Genomic DNA, 19586 nt, shown 5'->3' with positions numbered 1-19586 from the left:
TTCTGGCTCCCCAGGGCCCTTACTGCAGGCTCTGGCCCCGTCACACCTCCCCCATGCGTCTGGCAGAAGCTTTTTTCTGTGCGTTTTGCCTCATGGAGCCCCCCCTGCCCTGCTCTCAGCATCGTCTCCTGTCTGTGCGGTTTCTCTTCAGCCCTTCTTCTTACCAGAGTCTTTGCAGCCAAACTTGACGTTGGGATCACAGACGTGGGTCACCCCCTCACAGCTCTTCTCGTCGCTGGAGTCCATGCAGTCAGTGTCCCCGTCGCAGCGCCACCGCAGGGGGATGCACAGGCCGTCCAGCCGGCACTGGAACTCGTCATTGTGGCAGCCGCCAGGAGGCCTCGTGGCTGCGGGGGCACAGGTGGAGGGCTCCGGATCAGCCATTCCCATCGCTGCTTTTCCAAACCCCTCCTGCCATACCCGGCCCGGGGCTGTGAGCTCAGGCAGGCTGGAGAGATCTCTGAGTCCCACTGACTCTCCCTGCAAGTGCTGACTCCGAGTCAGGGCCGTGACACCTTCCAGGGCTTAGGAATCCTCTTGCTTCACTTCCCTGTTTCACACATGTGAGCTCGGCTGGATAAGCAATCTGCTAGGTCAAAGCTCAAATGCTCCCCACGTTAGCCTAGCACTCGCTCACTTCACAAACACTTACTGAGCACCTAGTGTGTGCCAGCCACTGTCCCAGGTGCCAGCATGAATAAGACAGCGTCCTCACCCCTGTGGAGCTGAAGTTCTAGCAGGGAAGAGAAACGGTGAAGACACGACATGGAAATCCGGAATGGAGCTACAGGTGGTGATCAAGGAAGGCTGTGCAGACTAAGCCGGGTCAAGGCTAGGGAGCATGGGATGCTACTTGAGATAGAGTCAGGAAGGGCCCTGAGCAGGAGATGTTTGAGCAGAGGCCTGAATGACGGGAGCCGTGAGATGAACTGTGCGTCCCAGGAGGGGGAACAGCCAGCAGAAGCCCCTGAGACAGGACCACGCGGGGCATACTTGGGAAAGGCCCGGGGTGTATTTAAAGCTGCGCAGCCGGAGCAGGTGATGGAGGAGATGAGTGGCAGGAATGCAGGTCAGAGGGGCTGCGGGACCCCTGCAGGCCATGAAGCAGGGCTCAGCATGGATCTGAAGCGTACGGGAAGCCAGGGCAGGCTCGAGGGCAGGGCTGGGGAGTGATCTGATGTGGAGGATGTGACCTGCCAGCTGTGCTGTGACTCGGGAGGCTGGGGAAGGAGCAGAAGGAGCAATGGGAGGCACGGGTGACCGTGCAAAGCCTCGCCTCGCACTCACGCTCCGCCACGAACACGGTCCACGTGCTCGTCTCCTCCCTGGACTTCGGCACCAGCCTCCCAGCTGATCTTCCTCCCTCAGGGCCCCCGAGCCTCTTCCCAACCTAATGTCCTTCCAGCATTGTCTTCTGAAAGTATTTTCTACATCTCAACACCTTCCAGCTCTGAGACCCTTCCAAGGCCCCCAGTGCCTGGCCTGCGGTTGTGATCTGCCCGCTCCGAGTGCTGCCTCATCGCCTGCTGGCCCCTCCAGTCTGAGCCCCCCCGCCCCCACAGCCCCGAGGACCCCTTCAGGAGCACTGTTTCACCTTCTAAGTTGTACTGCTTGGTTCTCCAGGCTATTCCCACCATCCCCATTTGAAGACCCCCCCCTCTTGTCCATAGCCTAAACCCTCACTGTGGCCCAGTTCAAACCCCACCTCCTCTGAAACGGTCCCCGACCATTCCGGCTCATGGCCACAGGTAACAATTGTGACAGGACAGCCCGGCTCCCAGGGGCCAGGCCCCTACACATCTCCTCTCACTTCACAGAGGAGGACACAAAGGAAGACGCCGAGTCTCGGGGGAAGCGACCCGCCCAAGTCTGCCCAGCTTGTGAGGGGCAAAGGGCTTCCCCACCTTGCCACACCGCAGGCCTCCAGGGGCTCAGAGTCCCACTCAGCGGCCCTTCTCAGACATCCTGAGACACAGTCAGTATGTCCCGGGCCTCGGGCGACCCTCCCCATCCTCCCTCTGAGTGCAGGACCCAGAGCGCTCACTCAGGGCCCAGTGCTGTCCCCACTGTGTGCGCCTTAACTCGACCTGGGGAAGTCACAGGGTGCTAGGGCAGGGGCCAGGTGAAGCCTGGAGAGACTTTGGTCTGCCATATTTTTAAAACTTTTCAAACAAACTGCCAGTTGTTATGGGTTGACTTGTGTTCCCTAAGAAGATGCTGGAATCTTAACTCATAGCCCCTGTGAATAGGACCTTATTTGGAAATAGGTCTTTCTTTGCAGATGATCAACTTAAGATGAGGCCATTAGGACAGGCCCTGATCCACTGTGACTGTGTACTTATATAAAGAGGAAATCTGACACAGAGACCGACATGCACTCATCGGGTTTGCCAGGTCAAGATGAAGGCAGAGACTGAAGCTAGGAGAGAGGCCTGGGATAGATTCCCTCCTGACCCTCGGAAGGAACCAGCTCTGCTGACATTCTGGTCTTGGACTTCCAGCCTCCAGACTGTGAGACATTCGATTTCTGTTGTTTAAGTCACTTAGTTTGTGGCGCGTGGTTATAGCAGCCTTAGGAAACTAATATACCAGTGTGCTAAAATGGGTAATTTCAGGTTTCCCTGCTGGCACAATGGATAAAAATCCTCCTGCCAATTCAGAGGACATCGGTTGAACCCTGGTCTAGGAAGATCTCACATGCCGCAGGGCACCTAAACCTGTGTGCCACAGCTACGGAGCCTGCCTCCACGAAGCAGCCACTGCGACGAGAAGCCCACGCACGGCAGCTGGAGAGGAGCCCCGCTCTCCGCAACTAGAGAAAGCCTGAGCACAGCGACGAAGACCCAGTGCAGCCATAAACATATATATATGCATTTTTAAATGGGTAGATTTCACACAAAACCTGCCCTCCTGAAGCCAGGGCAATCTGGGGGCTGCGCTGTTCCATGGCAACAATGGGCCAGGGCTGAAAACCAACATCCCTTGAGAAGGTCTGTGCCTTCCATTAACCCCAGTCCCCTCAGGTCCTGGAGGCCTGGGCACCGGGGACCCCACAGAGCTGACTCCTCCGTCCTTCGGTGCCCGCTGTGCTCATCCTCCCCTACCCCCGTGGGCATCCCTTTCTCACGCTACCAGCGACCTAACACAGGCTGTGTGTGTTCCGTGCACGATCTCACGGCACCCCCACGTCAACGCGATCGTGCCCTGTGCCATTATTATCCCCACTTTGCAGATGAGACTCACAGGGGCCCCCAGACATGAAGTAACTTGCTCAAGGCCACCCAGATAGTAAGTGGCAGAGCTGGAGCTCAAACCCAAGGCCACCTGGCTGCAAAGCCTGAGATCTTAACAGTGTGTGACGCTGATTTGTCCACCGCTCTCCTCTCCCACACGACTGCAAACTCTGGAAGGATAAGAGCTGCTTCAGGGTTATCTCTGGTGCCCGAGGGCGGGGGCACGCGGTGGGGGGGGTGGAGGGGGGTGGCCCGCCCCGCTGGCCCCGGGCGCCCACCCTGGTTGGTGCAGTTGGCGTGCGTCTCGTCGCTGTAGTCCCCACAGTCGTTGTCGCCGTCGCAGGTCCAGTGCTCAGGGATGCAGCGCCCGCTGTTGCACTTGAACTGGGTGCTGGAGCAGGAGTGGCTGCAGCCCGCCTCGTCGCTGTTGTCCCCACAGTCATTGTCTGGGGGGGGGGGGCGGCAAGAAGGGAAGAGGCGAGCAGGGGGTCAGCATGTGACTGTCTCTGCGACCCCAGCGTGGGGTCCCCACTCCCTCCTCCCCATTCCCAACCTCAACCCACCCCAGCCTCCCCACCAAGAAAATAAAAAACAGAAAAGACACAGAAACTGCATAGACTGCAGCATGCACCATGGCCCACGCGGCGGGGGACAGGGGGAGGTGGGGCGAGCGCCCGGAGGGCCCTTCCCGCAGTCTGCGAGACTGGGGGTGGGGGCAGGACGCACTCCTTTCCCCTTTAGGCAGTGGGTGGGAACAGGGGTCTGCTTGCCTGGGGGAAAGGAAAGGGATTTCTCAGGTTAGGGACGGACAGAGGTGGGCGGAGTACAGGTGAGGGCTCTGCTGGGGGGACAGGGTCCGCGGGCCTCGCCCCGAGCCCCTGAGTGTGAGCATCACTGGCCGGACGTCTGGGTGAGGGGCGCTGCCTGCAGCTGGGAAGGCGTGTGAGGGGGACTGAGCCAGTGTCCTGCCCTCTGGGCCTGGTGGGCAGGGCCACCAGCCTTCTCTCCACATCTTCAGGACGCTGGAGGAGGTGGGTCTGGCTGTCCCCTTGGACTGCGCTCCTGCCTCCCTCCCAGCTGCCTCTGCGTCTCGGACGCTCTCCCCCCGCCACGTCCTGGTCTTCCTGTCCCCGCCTCTCTGTCATCTCCTCTCCTGGGACAGGCTCCTTCTGCCCTCTCCGCTTTCCCCTGCACTGTTTTCTTTCTCCCTCTGTGGTCTCCTCTCTCACTGCTCTGGGGAAGGGAGCTGCGTGGGGGTCCTGGGAGGCGGCCCAAGGCCAGCTGGGGCGCTAGGGTGATGGTGCATGTGCTTCTATGCACTGACCGGCAGGCTCAGGACAGGTCTTTTCATCAGAGCCGTCCCCACAATCCTTCTCTGAAACACAGAAACCGCCAGGGCAGCTATTGGCACACGAGACACGGCAAAGATGAGGGGCAGCGTGGCGCCGACCCAGTCCGTCCTCACACACGTGAGCTAGGGCTCGAGCCCCCGCCGCGACACGTCACGACACCACACAGACGGGACCAGACCCCGGAGACAGCACACACACAGCAGGCCGGCGGCCCCCAGGGCTGACATCACCTGGTCCCGGGCTGACCGCCAGGGGAGCTCCCGAGTCTGGAGCCGGAGCCTGGAGGGGGCGCCGAGGACCCCGGGAGGTGGGGTTTGCCGGGCGTGGGCCCTCCTCGCTCATCTCTCCCTGGCCCCTGCGCCTCTGCCCGGGGATGGGCCGCTCTGCCCGGCGAGGAACAGCGCGGACGGGCAGTGGGCGGGGTCTCCCCCTGGCCATCCTGGCCGCCCCCACAGTGCTTCTAGCTCATCCTTATTTCTTCCAGACAACCCGGGGGGGCATCAGTGACCCGGAGGGAGGCCCTGGCTTGATTCTAAAACCCCTCCACCTCCCACCCGGGACCTGGCTACGGCTTCTGGCTTTCCCAGGAACCAGGGCAGGTGAAGGGAACAAGCTCTTACCATTGTCGCATCTCCAGTTGATGTTGATGCATCTGCCATTGTTGCAGGTAAACTGAGTCAGGGGGAAGCAGGTGGGATAGGCTGTCAGAGGGAAAGACTAGCTGAGTAGGGTCCTTAAGATTTTCAGCATCACAGCATGAGCAGGTGGGTGCAGGGTCCCCCACCATAACCCACAGTCCCCTGTCCAGCCAGGTGCGGGAGGGAAGGCCAAGCAGAGGGGCCTCGGCCTGAAACTGCCCATTCATGCCTACCCCCACTAAGCATCCTTTTTTTCTTGTTTGTTTTTTTAACTTTTTATTTTATATTGGAACATAGCCAGTTAAAAATGTGATAGTTTCAGGTGGACGGCAAAGGGACTGAGCCAGATGTGCACACGTATCCACTTCTAAGCATCCCTCCTTCAAGCAACTAGTTTCCGGACACAAGCTGTGCGCTGACTGCTTCCCATGCATGATCTCACTGATCCCCCACATCAATGCTGGGGTGCGGGTAACCATTATGAGCCCCATTTTGCAAAGGCTTCCCTGGTAGCTCAGATGGCAAATAATCCACCTGCAATATAGGAGACCCCGGCTGGATCCCTGGGTCAAGAAGATCCCTTGGAGAAGGGAATGGCAACCCACTCCAGTATTCTTGCCTGGAAAATCCCATGGACAGAGGAGCCCGGTGGGCTACGGTCCATGTGGTCGCAAGAGTCGGACACGACTGAATGACTTTCACTTGCAGATGAAACTCACAGGGGTCTATGGAGATTAAGTGACCTGCTCAACGCCACCCTGGCACTACGCTGCGGGGTCTCTCCAGCACCTCCGCCCCAGGGCCTGTTCTGGCGGACCCTCCCTCCCCGTGCCAGCCCGGCTGTCCTGCCGTCCCGCTCACCACACGAGGCGGACTCATCGGAGCGGTCCCCACAGTCATCGTCCAGGTCGCATGTCCAGGAGATGGGGATGCAGCGGCCGCTGGCACAGGAGAACTGGTTGGGTGGGCAGGTGCGAGCTGGGGACAGGCGTGCGTGTGAGTGCTCAGAGTCCAGGCCTCACTTTCTATTTCATTCTCTTTCCTATTACTCTCTGCCTCTCTGGAAGTCTTCCTGAAGGTCTCAAAGCCATTTCTCTTAGAGACGTCATTCAAAATCACCCGTGTGGTCTCACAGTGGACACTTGATCCCATCTCTTGAGGGGTCGCTGGTGTCCTCCAAGGAGAAGATCCACCCGCCTTGCCTGTCATCCCCAACGGGGAGCTGTGCTGTCTCCTTGCAAGGGGGGCCTCCCAGCCAACCCTGTCCTCCCGCCCCTCTGCCCTGGGTGCCCCCTGCTCCCTTCCCTTCCTGAGGCCCCTCTGTCTCCCCCAGCCTGGCTCCCCCGTCTGCCCTGCCCCGGTGACAGAGGGCGGCCACTCTGGTCACCCCCTCCCACACCTGAGCAAGTAGCATTGGACTCGTCTTCACTGTTCCCGCAGTCGTTGTCCCCGTCACAGAGCCAGCGGTTGGGGATGCAGCGGTTGTTCTCACACTTGAACCGGTCCGAGGGGCAGGTGTGCTGGTCTGGGGAGGGACGGGTGAGGGGTCAGCGGGAGGGGACCCGGCTCTCCGGCTGCAGCCCGAGGCTCGCGGTCCCGGGCGCGGCAGGCACTCACGGCAGAGGGCGGGGGCCTCGTCGCTGCCGTCCAGGCAGTCATTGTCCCCGTCGCACTTCCAGCGCTCCTGGATGCAGCGGCTGTTGGAGCAGGCGAACTCGCCAGGCTGGCACTGCGGTGGGGGCACGTAGGACGGGTTCGCTGCGGGCAGCACCGGACGTGAGGGGGAACGTCAGACGCAGGTCCGGACAGGCGCTGAGCCCCCGTCCTCCACTTGTTTCGTGATTTTAAAATAATATACACGGTAATTTCCCCCAGGGCATGGTTTTTCATGAACATGTGATCCGGATGGAAGCTGCAACTCTTTGTCAGGCCACAGGGTGACGCCTGCTTGGCTGCTTCCAGCTCTGCCACGTGGTCGCAGAGTAAGTCAGCTTCCAAGAGAATCTAGAACCCCTGGCCCTCTGTTCCCACTGAGCAGACCACCTTTGCCCCTTCCCTGCCATCTCCATGAACTCGGAAGTCATCTCAGGGACCCCCACCAGGCCCTGACCTGGTCCCTGGACTTTTTCCTTCATAAATGTGTCAATTCTACAGGCAGGAGTGAAAACAGAACCGCCAGCTCCCGTCCCCAGCACTCACGCCTCGCACCGCCCCCTGCCTTCAGCTGTCAGCAGTGAAGTCACTGTGTCCGCTGTCTGTGTTTTCACAGGCTGGGCTCTGGAAGCCCAGGAACGCCCATGTCAGTCTCTGGCCCTGGATCCCACAGCTCTGCTCACGCCTTTCTGACCCATCTCTTACCCTCTCTAATCCTGTGGGTTCCATGGACCACTGGGTCTGGAGACTGTATGTGACCCCCTTGTTCCTCACCTCTGCTTCCAGACCATTCTCCCTCTCTCCTCTCTCAAAAATCAGTGTTGACTTTCATGTTATAAAACTATATAAGCTCCTACCACCACGGGCCCCAGCATCCTTAGAGTTCATAGTCTCCTGGTTCATAGTCACTTTCTCTGAAATCGCTCCCTTTAATTCTTGGTGCTTTCAATGTCCATATGGACACTCTTTGATTGCAGAGGCCTCTCAGCTCTGAAGCTCCTTTCCACCAATGCTCTTGCCCTGCACCTGGCCTCAGTCACTCACTCTTAGCTGTACATTATGGCCCACTGACCCATTTTCCTTTCTTAGGATTGTGTCCTAAGAAAACCGTCCTGAATCTGGGAAGGCATGAAGGTATAAGAAATAGCAGAGCAAGTGATTAATAACCAGACTCTGGGCCAGACTTCCTGGGTTCAAACCAACCCCTGCTCTCACTTGGGGCCTCAATTTCTTCATCCATAAATTGGGATAATAAAAATACCTTCCTGGAGCTTCCCTGGTGGTCCACTGGCTAAGAATCTGCATTGCAACGCAGGGGATGCAGGTTCGACCCCTGGTCAGGGAATTAGGATTTCACATGCTATTGAGTAACCCAGCCCCCGCACCATGAAGCCCATCGCCACACCTAGAGAAAGCCTGATGCCACAACTACCGAAGCCCGCATGCTCTGGAGTCCGCTCACTGCCACTGCTGAGCCCGCGTGCTGCTACTAGAGTCTCCGCACTGCAACAAAACCTCTCGCAAGATGCAACTAAGATTCCACGTCCGCAACTAAAGCCCAACGCAGCCAAATAAATAAACACTAAAGAAAAAAATCTTCCTTACAAGAATATATTTTTTTAAATTTTTTAACAAAAATATTTTAAAGAGTAAGTCAGTTATTGCACGGGGAGTGCTTAGAACCATACCTAGGACATAGTTCGTGTTCAGTAAATGCTAGCCGTGATTATAACAAAAAGCTGGAAACAACCTAAACATCCCACAGTAGAGAAATGGCTGAGTAAATTATGGGACGTTTACGGGGTGAAATGCATTTTGGCCATTAGAAGTTCTGCTGATGTGCTCATGACACCCTGTCAAGTGACAAGAGGAGGAACCAGAACAGCGGATGCAGCACGATTCCGTTCAAGTAAAAAAGCAAACACAGAGAGAAGTCCGGAGCGTGCTCCCCGAACGGTACAGTGTAAACTGTGGGTGCTGGAATTCGGGGTGATCTGCACTTCTTTGTATTTTTCTATAGCGTTTGCTTGTTTTTACAATGAACATGACCCACTTTTATCTAAAAATGGGGCTATTTAAAAGCATGCAATAGTAACACAGAAAATCTGTGGCATATATGAGCTAACAGGGGCAGAAAACATTTATATACACCACAATTTCCAGCCATGTGAAAACCCACCTAAGGGGAAAAGGATGGTGTTCACTTACCACAATGCTAACTAACAGCACAGTGGTGATCTGTTGGTGAGACTGGGCTTTTTTCTCCCTCTCCTCTAATTTCCAATATTTTGAACTATTGTATTACTTTAATAATGGAGAAATAAATGTAAAAGAAGTTAAGAATGCCTTTCCCTTTCCAGAGCTGTCCTGCTCGCCACTCAGTTTCCCTTAATCTTCATGCCCTCCCTAAACCCCCAGACCCTGGTCACCGTAAAACCCTCTAGCATCCAGAGCCTTCACTCATTCCATCCTTCAACCTTTTTTTTTTGGCTGCACCACGCAGCGTACGGGCTCTTAGTTCCCCAAGCAGGGATGGAACCCAGGCCCCTTGTACGGGAATCACAGAGTCTTAACCACTGGACCACCAGCAAAGTCCATCCCTCAACTTCTGTTGCGTCCCCCAGGGCCCTCTTTGCCTCCTTCATCTCCGATCCCCATCCCGACACTGTGGCCTCCTGCTGGGGTCTGCTCCCCCACCTCCCACCCCAGCTGGGCCCCGCGTACCCAGACACGTGACACCGTCTGCGTCCAACACCTGGTCCTCAGCGCAGGCACATTGACGGCTCCCGGGGGTGGCCAGGCACAGGCTGCTGCAGCCGCCGTTGTTCACCCGGCATTTGTTGGTGCCCACTGTGAAGCGGAGGAGGAGCCGGAGGGCAGGGTGGGTGGTGGCAGAGCCAGGAAGGCCAGAGCGGGCAGAGGAAAGGCCGGGGAGGAGGCGCGTTAACAGGAGACAGAAAGAGGGAATGCGGAGGGGTGGAAGATGTGGAGATGCAGGCATGGGGCAGGGGGGGCGAAGGGGAACATGGAAGGTCAAATTGGGGTGGGGGCCTCTCTTCTCAAGAGCCTCAAAAGTCAGAGCCTAGGCTCCCTGGGAGTGCCTTCACCTCACCCACAGGAGCCTCGCCCACCACCCAGGTCCCACCCTGGTCCCAGTCCTGGTCCAGGCGTACCTTGCTGCTGCTGGGCATCATACATGCGGATCTCAAAGATGGGGGGCCGCTCGCTGCGCAGAAGGGTCACGATGGGGGCCGCGCCTCCCGTGCCCCGCTCCAGGCGGTAGACGCTGCCGCTCCGGTACTCAGTCCAGAAGAGGTAGTTGCCGTGGTGACAGAGGCCAAAGGCGTGGTTCAGCTCAGGACCCTCGTACACAATCTAGGAGTGGAGAGGGGGTTACCCAGCAGCTGAGAGACAAGTGGGGGGTGCCTCAGGGAGGCTTGGGGGTTCACGGCTTTGTACACTCATGTCCACAGCCTGGACGTCAGTGTATCTCCCGCATCAGCCCAGAAGCCCCTGAGGATGGGAGCTGGGCACACAGCGAAGTGCCCAGCCCTGAACCCAGCGGCCGCAGTGAGGGCTGGCGCACACGCCTCTCCTTTGCTGATTCGCATTCATTGATACCCCTCCAACATACACGCATGCGCGCACACACACGCAAACACACAGCAGTGAGCTGACAGCCAGAATCCATCCATTCGCTTCTTCACCCGCCGCACGTTTGCCAGAATCTAAGGCAGCACTCAGAAACGGGGAAGACGCGGTCCCTGCGCTGGAGTCTCAGGGAAGGCACTCAGGGTCACCAGGGTGGCAGAGGGCCTGCAGACAGCATCCCAGCGGACGGGGCCCCCGAGAGGCGCGCCAGGTGAGGGGGGGCTGGGCAGAGGCTGGAAGGTCTGCATGAGGGACAGCGCAGAGGGCAGCGCCTTGACGTGTGCCGGGCTCACGAGCTGTCTAATGACGCTGTCCCACTGCTGGGACGTGGGAAGCAGGGAGAAAGACGACCATGGCGATGGTCAGGACCACACTGCAGATGGCCTTAAATACCATGAGAGCTTGGGCCACATGCCTAGGCGTGCACGGAACTCACGAATGAGGCACGCACCACCCCATTGAACGTGCACACGAACACACCATCTCTAGGTGTCTGGCACCCGTTCCCAGGCAGGCAGTGTAGGCACACACCAGCGTGTGCTGCGTGTACATGCACAAGCAGGCTGAGGCGCACACGATGTGTACGCTCAGGCGGTCAGGCCCGCAGGCCACGTGCAAGTCACAGAGAGACTCAGAAGAAGCAATCCTTAAACAACCCAAGACGCAGGATCACAGGCATACCGCGGGACACACAAGCTTACAGGCGGACACACGTGCAGGGCTCGGGCCTGGACGCACACGGATGCCCGCACATTCAGACGCCCAGCCTCGGTCACACACGCACACACGTGGTCCAGAAACGCACACACGAACGGCTACCCGCAGCTGCAGGCCCGCCCACCTTCCGGTCTGTGCCATTGAGCAGGATGGTCTCGATGCGGTCGTAGAAGGCATCCACCCAGTACAGGCGCCCAGCTGGGATGTCCAGGCTCAGCCCGTTGGGCCAAAGTACCGTCTTGGAGGTGACGAAGATGTCTCGGTGTGAGCCGTCCATCCAGGCCCTCTCTAGCCGCCCTCGCCGACTGTCCTTGGGGTCCTCCTCCCAGTCAGTCCAGTACATCCACCTGTGGGCAGTTACTGGTCAGCATCACACGGGCCACCCCTGCCATCAGCATCCGCCTCTGTGACCCTAAGCCAGGCAGGCCCTCCCAGAGCCCCTCACAGGGCCCTCCTGCCCTGCTCATCCCCGGCCCACACATTTCATCCATCACTCACTCATTCCCCCATTCAGCAGGTAGGCGCTGAGTGCCTACTGAGTTGGGCACAGCTCTGGCTCTGGAGGTGAGACCAAGGCTGCCAAGGCCCCTCTCTCCTGGAGCCCACGTCCCACCCAGGACACGGACAAGAAAGAAGTCAGCCGGGAGGGTCACACACACTGGAGGGTGACAGAGGTCAAGAGGGACCCCAGGAAGGGGGACGGCCTGGGGACGGAGTGCAGCCAGTGAGGAAGGCCTCTCCCAGGAAGTAGCCTATGAGCTGATGGGAATGCTGAGGAGCAGCCCCATGTGTAAATACTTGGGAGCCCCAGGCTGAGGAACTCCAAGGGCAATATGCCCCGAGGGAGGAAGGGCTGGATGCTGGTTTGAGGAACAGACAGCAGGCAGTGGGAACAGAACTTCCAGACGCAGGAAGTGCGGTGCGGAGGTCAAACGAGCTGCAGGCAGAGCTTGTGGGACCTCAGGGCTGACGAGGTCAGGGAGCCAGGGGAGGGCTCTGCCGGGAGCGACAGGACCAGATCATTTCCACACATCACTCCCACCGCCCTGGAGATAAGGACACCTCTTCCTCTTTCAGTCAAACTTGCGCTGCCCTCCCCGTCCACTCTCTGTCTCAGCCCCCCGGTCCTGAGACCCACGGGACTCGGGCTCTGAGTCCCTGGCTCTCCCCGTCCTCTCCCCAAGGCCCGGAGAGGACTCACCCATTGAGCGGATCCACCACAATGGCCCTGGGGTGTGTCATTTTGCCCTCGATTAAGGTCTTGCGGGTCTGAGCAGCCTTCTCCAGCCTGGCCACGCTGATGGTCTTCTTGGGTCCATCATCCGTCCAATACAAATTATCCCCCATCCAGTCCACAGCCACGCCTTCCACATTGTGGATGCCTGCGATGGGGCGGGGGGCGGGGCAGAGGGGGAGTCTCAGAGGAGGCTCAAAACTGCCTCTGGTCCTTCCGATACCTGCACTGTGGAGCCCTTGGCTACTGCGGAGCGCAGGGAGCCTCCTGGCCCTAGACGGTGGTGAGGCTGGGCTGGGCTAGGAAGGCGGAGGAAGGAGACGGGAGGGTGGAGGGAGAGGGTGGGAGGTCACTTGTGCTGCGACATCTGTGTTGAGGCAGTCTCTCAAGACTGCACAGGCAGCAAGGAAACCTCCGCGGCGCACACGGGCTCACTCGGGAAAGCGCGTCAGGGCCTGAGGTGGGTGCAGAACTGGGACGACAGACACGTGACTCTGGGTCCGAGAGCAACACTACATGCCAGGCCTAAAAACCTGAGCTCAGAAAATAAGCAAGTTAGGGAGTGATGTCTCACTTAGCCCCGTGCTTCATCTCCAGCTTAAAGAGCAGTTCCCTGGGAGAGGGAACCCCAATCTTTCCCTGATGGGGTGCTCCCTGATGAGGAATTACTTGTGGTTTCCCCAGAGTCTTATGATTGCTGACCGCTGAGGTTCTGGGGAGCCTCAGGGCTGTAACCCTGAGCGGTGGTAACCAGCGTCAGTCAGACGGATTGGTCAGGAGGGCAGGTTTGGGAGTTCAGAACACCGGGAGGGATGGTCAGTGCTCGGGGGCTCAGAGCCTCCACGCAGACGGGTATTAGAAGACAATGCACTGTTGACTCGCTGGGGCAGCTCAGAGGGAAAACTGGATTCCATTCACAAACACGATTTTCTCAGGGCACGTAAGCCTGCAGCTCTCGGCGGCCGTGAAGTCCGGCTGCACGGACCGTGTGTGTGTGTACGCGTGTGCTTGCTCCGATTCGGTGCCTCAGGCAGCCTCCCTGGCTGTGCGCTGCGAGGAGCTCCAGGGCTCGGAGCCAACGGCAGAAAGACCCTGAGTTTTCCCAAAGGCTGGCAAGGACGCTGCCTTACCCATCCATCCTCCTGCCTCTTTTCGGCTCAGCCAAGAAGGGGGTCACCCAGGGGTCAATCTGTCTATCCCCTCATCTCCATGCCAACCAGCCCAGCCAGCCATTCATCAGGGGACTCTCCACGCTGGGAGGGAGGGCATGGGGAGACAGATGCCCAGGCCCCACGTGGCTTCCTGCTTCCCCAGGTGGGTGCCACCTCCCGGGAGTCCCGACTGTCCACCTCCCGCCCTGGGGCCCTTACCGTCCTTCAGGATGGTCTCCCGCTCCGTGCCATCGATCTTCTGGCGGCCAATGAGGTAGCTGGTGGTATCGGCAAAGTAGATGAAGCCAGTCTCAGCGTGGAAGTCCAGGGCCCGGGGATTCATGAGGTTCTCGATGGGGATCATGTGCTCGTCGGGGACCTTGGCCCCCATGTCCATGCCCCGGATGATGCCAGGCCGGCCCTTGCCATACACAAGGAACAGCTCGTGTTCTGGCTCTGGGGCGGGCACAAGGAGAGGTGCACAGTCAGACACGCACACGTGCACACATGCCCACAACCACCACCCAGCCGACGCTCCGCCTGCAGTGAGCGGGTGGGGGCAGCACGGGGATCTGAATCCCACGGACGGACACAGGGCCTGAAAGGCCCAGCGAACAGCGCCCTGGGGGGTGGTTTCCTGTGGACTCCAGGGTGGGAAACGGAGCAAAAGTAGCAAGCAGCCTGTTTTCAGTAAGTGTCCACTGTTCAGTAGTGAAATCAGTGGCCCAAAGAGGTTGGAATCTGATCCCTTTTGACCACTTCCCTTGCTGCCATCCCAGCCTAAGCCGCATCACTTCTTGCCTACGCCGCAGAAATAGCCTCCCGCCACTTCCCTGCTGACCATCCTGCACCCGGCGGCCAGCACAATCGTTTTCACAAAAGTGAGTCAAATTTATAAATCCACCTAGAGCTCCCCATCCTAGTTAGAACAATCCCACCTCGGTCCTCATCTCCCTCATTCACGTGGCTCCCCCAGCCCATCGCCCATCGCCTCCACGTTGCTCCCCAGCACTCCGAGCTTTTACGCTGGCCTCTGAACCCTGGCACTGCAGATTCCCTCGGCCACAAACGCTCTTCCTCCAGGTACGTGACTCACTTGAGCCACTTGCTCACTTCACAGAGAGCTTGACTCTAATTTCAATTCCACAGAGACGCCTTCCCTGACGGCCGACTCAACGGGAGCCTTGGCTGTGATCATGAACGCTACGCTCTGCTCTATTTTCTTCCTGACACCGACTACCACCCGAAGTCACTTTTGTGTTTGCCCGCCTCCCCTGCCAGACTATAAGCTCCGCGAGGCCAGAGGCAGCATCGGTCTTGTTCACTGCTGAACCCTTGCTGCCAGGACAACGCCAGGGCGTGCTCACTAGATACCTGGTGAACAAATGAAGGGCTGAAATGCGCCAGCTGACAGTGTTCTGAGTTGGAGCCTGAGTGGGACAGTGCGAGAAGCCCTGCTCTCAGACGGGAGTCCAAGTCCCGGCCTGCCCCTCACTAGCACTAACCTTTGGTTAAGTCCCTCCATCTCTCTGCATCTTAGAGGGAAGGAGCTGGGCTATGGGAGGCAGACCCCTCGTGTCTCATCCCCGCAGGCACCCAGGCCGTTCCGCAGCACTTACTCTTGCACGACTTCCCGTCGCTGCCCAGGCTGAAGCCGGAGCGGCAGCGGCAGGTCCGCGCCTTGTGGCTGTTGGCCAGCAGGCAGATGTCGGAGCAGCCGCCCGGCTTCCCGTACTGATCGTTCTCGCAGGCGTGGCTCCTCACTGGGGCAGGGGGAGAGCCGGTCAGGACCCCTCGAAGGCCCCGAGCCAGGCCCTGGGAAGGCTTCCCCCCAAGTCTGACCACACTCCCTCCTGCTGCCGTCTTTGGGCCTGCTGTCCCCTGCAGGGACTCGGCGGCCGCAGGACTGGGATTCCTCTACCCCGACACCACCCCGCCTTCAGACTCAGGTGGGGACTTGGGTGGTCAGCGGACAGAGCCACGCTGCCGCCCACAGACAGGTGCCTCTCCTTGCGACTGGCCCGTGAACTGGGAGGGGCGATGGCTATCCCAAGCAGAATGAGCGCAAGGGGCCCCCGAGGTGGGATTCGGAGGCTGAGGGGCGGATGACACGAGAGAATCAGGGGTCCCGCCGGAGGGTGCCTGAAGCGGCTGCGGAGCCCCACTCACCTCGGGGCTGACGGCGCTGGTGGTAGATGTGGAGGGCACCGCCCTTGTCCACACGTGTGACCACCTGATAGTCGGTGCTGTTGAAGCGGTTCACGCGGATCACGCTCGTCTTCTGCTGGGCGTTGGCGTTGTCTGAGTTGGTGGCGTAGAGATAATTCTCAAACACGGTCAGGCCGTAGAGGTGTTCGATCTGCAACAGGCAGGCAGGCAGGAACCGTCAACGCGAGCGGAAAAGAGACTCCTACCTCCGCCGCTGGAGAGCCCGTCAGCTTTGCAGCCAGACTCCGTGACTCGCATTCCTAACTCATCCCCCCATTATCCAACTCTGTGCTTTACTCCTGGACTATCTTCTCTGGACTATCCTTTCTTGAGATTTGCTTGTCAAATCTCACTCATCCTTCACAGGGCATCTCTTTGAAGGGCTTCTGGAATCTTCTAACCAGAGATGACGGTCTCTGCTTCCACACTCCATTTCTGGCTGTAATCTACTGTCTGGTGATCTGTAGATTTACTCTATCCCCTCGACTCAAACCCCTTGAGAGAAGAACCAGACCCCTCCCTCTCAGAAGCAGGCACATATCCGCTGATGGAGTGACTTTGCACTGACCTGGAGTTGGGTCCTACCCTCTGTCCACAGAGAACATTCTCAGCCCGCCTCTAGCTCCCAGTTTTTGGGAGGGTTGAGAGGACAGACTGGCCCCAAGCAAGCCTGATAACGGCCCCCACTACTTGCCTTATATATCTAAGGTGACCTTCTGTCCTGTTTGTCCAAGACTGACTCCGGGGGACTTCAAGAGTCAACACTGGGACAGTCTTGGGCAAATTGGAATGGATGGTCACCCTAATTACCCCAGAAGAGAGATGCCATCTTTGGGCTGGAAGGGCTTCTAGACCAGGCTCAAATGGTATTTCCCAGTGGTGTAACCTCAAGCAAATCGCTTAACCCCTGTGAATCCTGACATTCTTCAGCTGCTAAAGGGGAACTGAGACACCTTGCCAGATCATTCTCCAGGAACTGCTGTAGGGGTCAAATGGGAAAAGAGAAGTAAAAGGTGCTCTCTGAAACGACTGTGGCCATCCCAGCGGAAGTCACGACCTGTCCTCTCCCCCCAGCGCTTGTGCCAAGCCCTCCCATCCTGTCCCCCGTCCCGGGAGGCCTAGAGAAGGGTTCCCAAGGCTGAGACCTCCTCCTCACCAGGATGCCCTGGATGATGGTCTGCCGGCCCTTGCCCTCATAGTCCACGACCTCAATGTAATCCAGGTAGGCATCAGCCCAGTAGACCAGGCGGCTGACGAGGTCCAGCGTGATGCCGTGAGGAAACACGATCTTGCTGTCGACCAGCTTGGTGCGGTTCTGCCCGTCCATGTCGCAGCGCTCCACTTTGGGGATCTGCCCGTAGTCAGTGAAGAATACCTTCCTGCGGGCAGACGGCCGGTTACAGCGGGCCTGACCCTGGTCGCCCTCCCTCCTCCCGGGGCCCCTGCCCGGCCCCTGCCCGGCCCGCTCACCCCATGGCGGGGTCCAGCGCAATGCCCTTGGGGTTGTACAGCTCCAGGTCCAGGAGCGTGACACAAGTGTCCCCGTTCCGGTTGCAGACAAAGATCCTGTCGTCAATGTCATCCACAAAGTAGAAGTTGCCGGTCAGCCAGTCGATGGCCATCTGCTCCACATCTGGAGAGCGGGAGTGAAAGGGCTATGGGGGATGTCCTCCCCCGACATGCCCGCCCCCTCTGGGGCGCCCTCCATCACCACCCAGGCCACGGCTGTCTCTCCCCGCCGCGGTCCTACAGGAGCTACCGGCAGCGACGTGTTTTGCCTGGTGTTGTGGGCCACCCTTCACCAACCGCGTCTCTCCAAAGACGAGTCTCTGAGCATACTCCTTTAGAGCCCTGCTCCCCAGGCAGAGCTCAGGGTGGTACACATGGGCAGCAGGAAGTCACTGGCTGGCTGGCTGACTGACGGGTTTCCCAACTCTAGCCCCTGGTTGAACAGGCCCATCTTCCCGTACTTCCGAAAGGCAATGAGGACAGGTCCACGAGCTCACTCCAAAATTGTTAAAATTTGCTTTTTCTTGGAATAAGAGCACTCAGGCTAGGAAAACATCCCACATCTCTGCTTTTTATAAACTCTGTATGGTAAGTCGACTTATCTCACGCTGGCCAGGAGCACCAACTGGAAGCTATACGTGTTTCCTGACTTCTAAATGGGAAAGCCATCAGTAAATCCAATCTGAGAGAACAGAATGTTCAAATATAGGGCCCACGAGATGGAAAAGGGAAGGTCCACGGTGGCAAAAGGTTGGGACCAGTGACATGGGTCAGACTTCCTGTTCTCACTCCCATGGCCAACGCTTCTACTTCCCTATTGCTCAATGTCCTCTGTCCTAGGGAGGGTGGAAGGAGTGGGAAATAAGATACAGGGCTGGAGAACAGAGCACAGAGGAGGAAACCACCAAAGGACTCTGAAGGTAAACTGAGGCATGACTCATAAGGAGGGGGAGCTTCAGAAGGGTGGGAGTGTGGGAGGAGGGTGCAGGCTAGATGCCCACACTCAGGCTATGTCAAAAGGACCTCAGACTCAGGGGTGGGCCAGGACAGCAGGGAGTCTAGGAGGCAGGAAGTCTGGGGATGGGACCCCTGCTGTCCTCCTGGGTGGCGGGATTCCTTCTCTTCAGGACCCACTGGCTCCCATCCATCCACGGCCCCTCCGACTACTGCGATCAGAGGGGATGCCTCTAGCAAGCTAGGACATCTCCAAGACAGTGACTCCCTGGACCCCTGCCTTGCATTCTACTTCCACCAGTTTCCCCAACAGGCAAAGGAATCTTTAGATCATCTGCCTCTGGCTGAAACTTTTTTTTTACTGGAACCCCGCTAGCCACAATCAACCCAGTAGGGCCTCCAATCCTTGCACAGCTACAAGTATAACGACGAGGCTTTCTGCTAATCCTCCTCCTCCCCCACAGGGATGCAGGGGCTGTTTCTTAACAGAGGGTGGGGGCTGGGGGGCCGAGGGAGCAGGAACGTGGCTCCCAAGGCACTTGGCCAGGCCCTCACACTGACTCACGGTCACAGGACTTGAGCTGAGGGAGGAAGGGAAAGAGCCAATTTGAGACTCTCATCAAACTCGTTTCCTCTTCAGGTCCCCCCTGTTGCACCCCACCCCAAGAAAACTGGAAGAAGAAGTCAGAGGCATGAGCTGTCACCCCGTGAGTGCTCAGGTGCCCCTAAACCCAGCCACTGTCTCCTCTGCGCCCCAGTACTGTCCCATCCTGACAAGGGCGGAGAGAAGGGGCTCGGGGGTACCAGGCCAGGGCAGGGGTCAGGCGAGCAAATGACCCCGCACTGTTTTCCCGGAGAAAGCAGAGGAAAATGAAGGCTGCTGGACTGCGTCCAGAGGAAACCAAGGTCCCAAGTCGGGGTGCGGGGGGAACGGCCACAGTCCCAGGCAGCCAGCCGTGTGGCTGAAAGGCAAACAGACTAAAAGGCAAACAGGGCTGTGTGCCCTTTACTTGGTGGGCACAGTGGGGGCCTCGGGGCTGCTGGCACGTAGACGGACCTCCTCATTCGAAGCTGTTTCCCCAGCAGCAGCTGGCGCAGCTGTGTTCTTCTCTCCAACTTCCTGAGGCTTCCCCGAGTCACTGCCCAGCTTCAAAGCTGGCAACACACTGCCGCTGCTTCCCCAAGCGCCCTTCCCTCGTTAAGAGGGGAGGAGGAAGAGACCTGAAGGGATCTGATGCCCCCGTTTCGGACGGAGCTCCACATCCTCTCCTCCAGACCCAGGATGT

The 19586-nt window shown here is 58.5% G+C and overlaps 1 protein-coding gene across 2 annotated transcripts in view; it reads right to left on the bottom strand.

The window, feature by feature from the left end:
- Nucleotides 1-19586, bottom strand: part of LRP1 (LDL receptor related protein 1) — an 80394-nt gene that overhangs the window by 38135 nt on the left and 22673 nt on the right. For both annotated transcript variants that reach the window (XM_043446537.1, XM_043446538.1), the window contains exons 7-21: nucleotides 17308-17470; nucleotides 16994-17216; nucleotides 15799-15988; nucleotides 15249-15392; nucleotides 13849-14085; nucleotides 12446-12626; nucleotides 11369-11591; nucleotides 10050-10251; nucleotides 9601-9726; nucleotides 6841-6981; nucleotides 6623-6748; nucleotides 6085-6201; nucleotides 5206-5286; nucleotides 3512-3679; nucleotides 165-347 (exon numbers count right to left, since the gene is read on the bottom strand). In XM_043446537.1, the coding sequence (XP_043302472.1) occupies nucleotides 165-347; nucleotides 3512-3679; nucleotides 5206-5286; nucleotides 6085-6201; nucleotides 6623-6748; nucleotides 6841-6981; nucleotides 9601-9726; nucleotides 10050-10251; nucleotides 11369-11591; nucleotides 12446-12626; nucleotides 13849-14085; nucleotides 15249-15392; nucleotides 15799-15988; nucleotides 16994-17216; nucleotides 17308-17470 (2505 nt within the window). The remainder of the gene's footprint in view (nucleotides 1-164; nucleotides 348-3511; nucleotides 3680-5205; nucleotides 5287-6084; nucleotides 6202-6622; nucleotides 6749-6840; nucleotides 6982-9600; nucleotides 9727-10049; nucleotides 10252-11368; nucleotides 11592-12445; nucleotides 12627-13848; nucleotides 14086-15248; nucleotides 15393-15798; nucleotides 15989-16993; nucleotides 17217-17307; nucleotides 17471-19586) is intronic.

Source organism: Cervus canadensis, chromosome 25 (genome assembly GCF_019320065.1).
Source record: "Cervus canadensis isolate Bull #8, Minnesota chromosome 25, ASM1932006v1, whole genome shotgun sequence".
Lineage (NCBI taxonomy): Eukaryota > Metazoa > Chordata > Mammalia > Artiodactyla > Cervidae > Cervus > Cervus canadensis.
The sequence above is the reverse complement of the archived record's forward strand: the minus strand, read 5'-3'. Positions and strand labels throughout refer to the sequence as shown.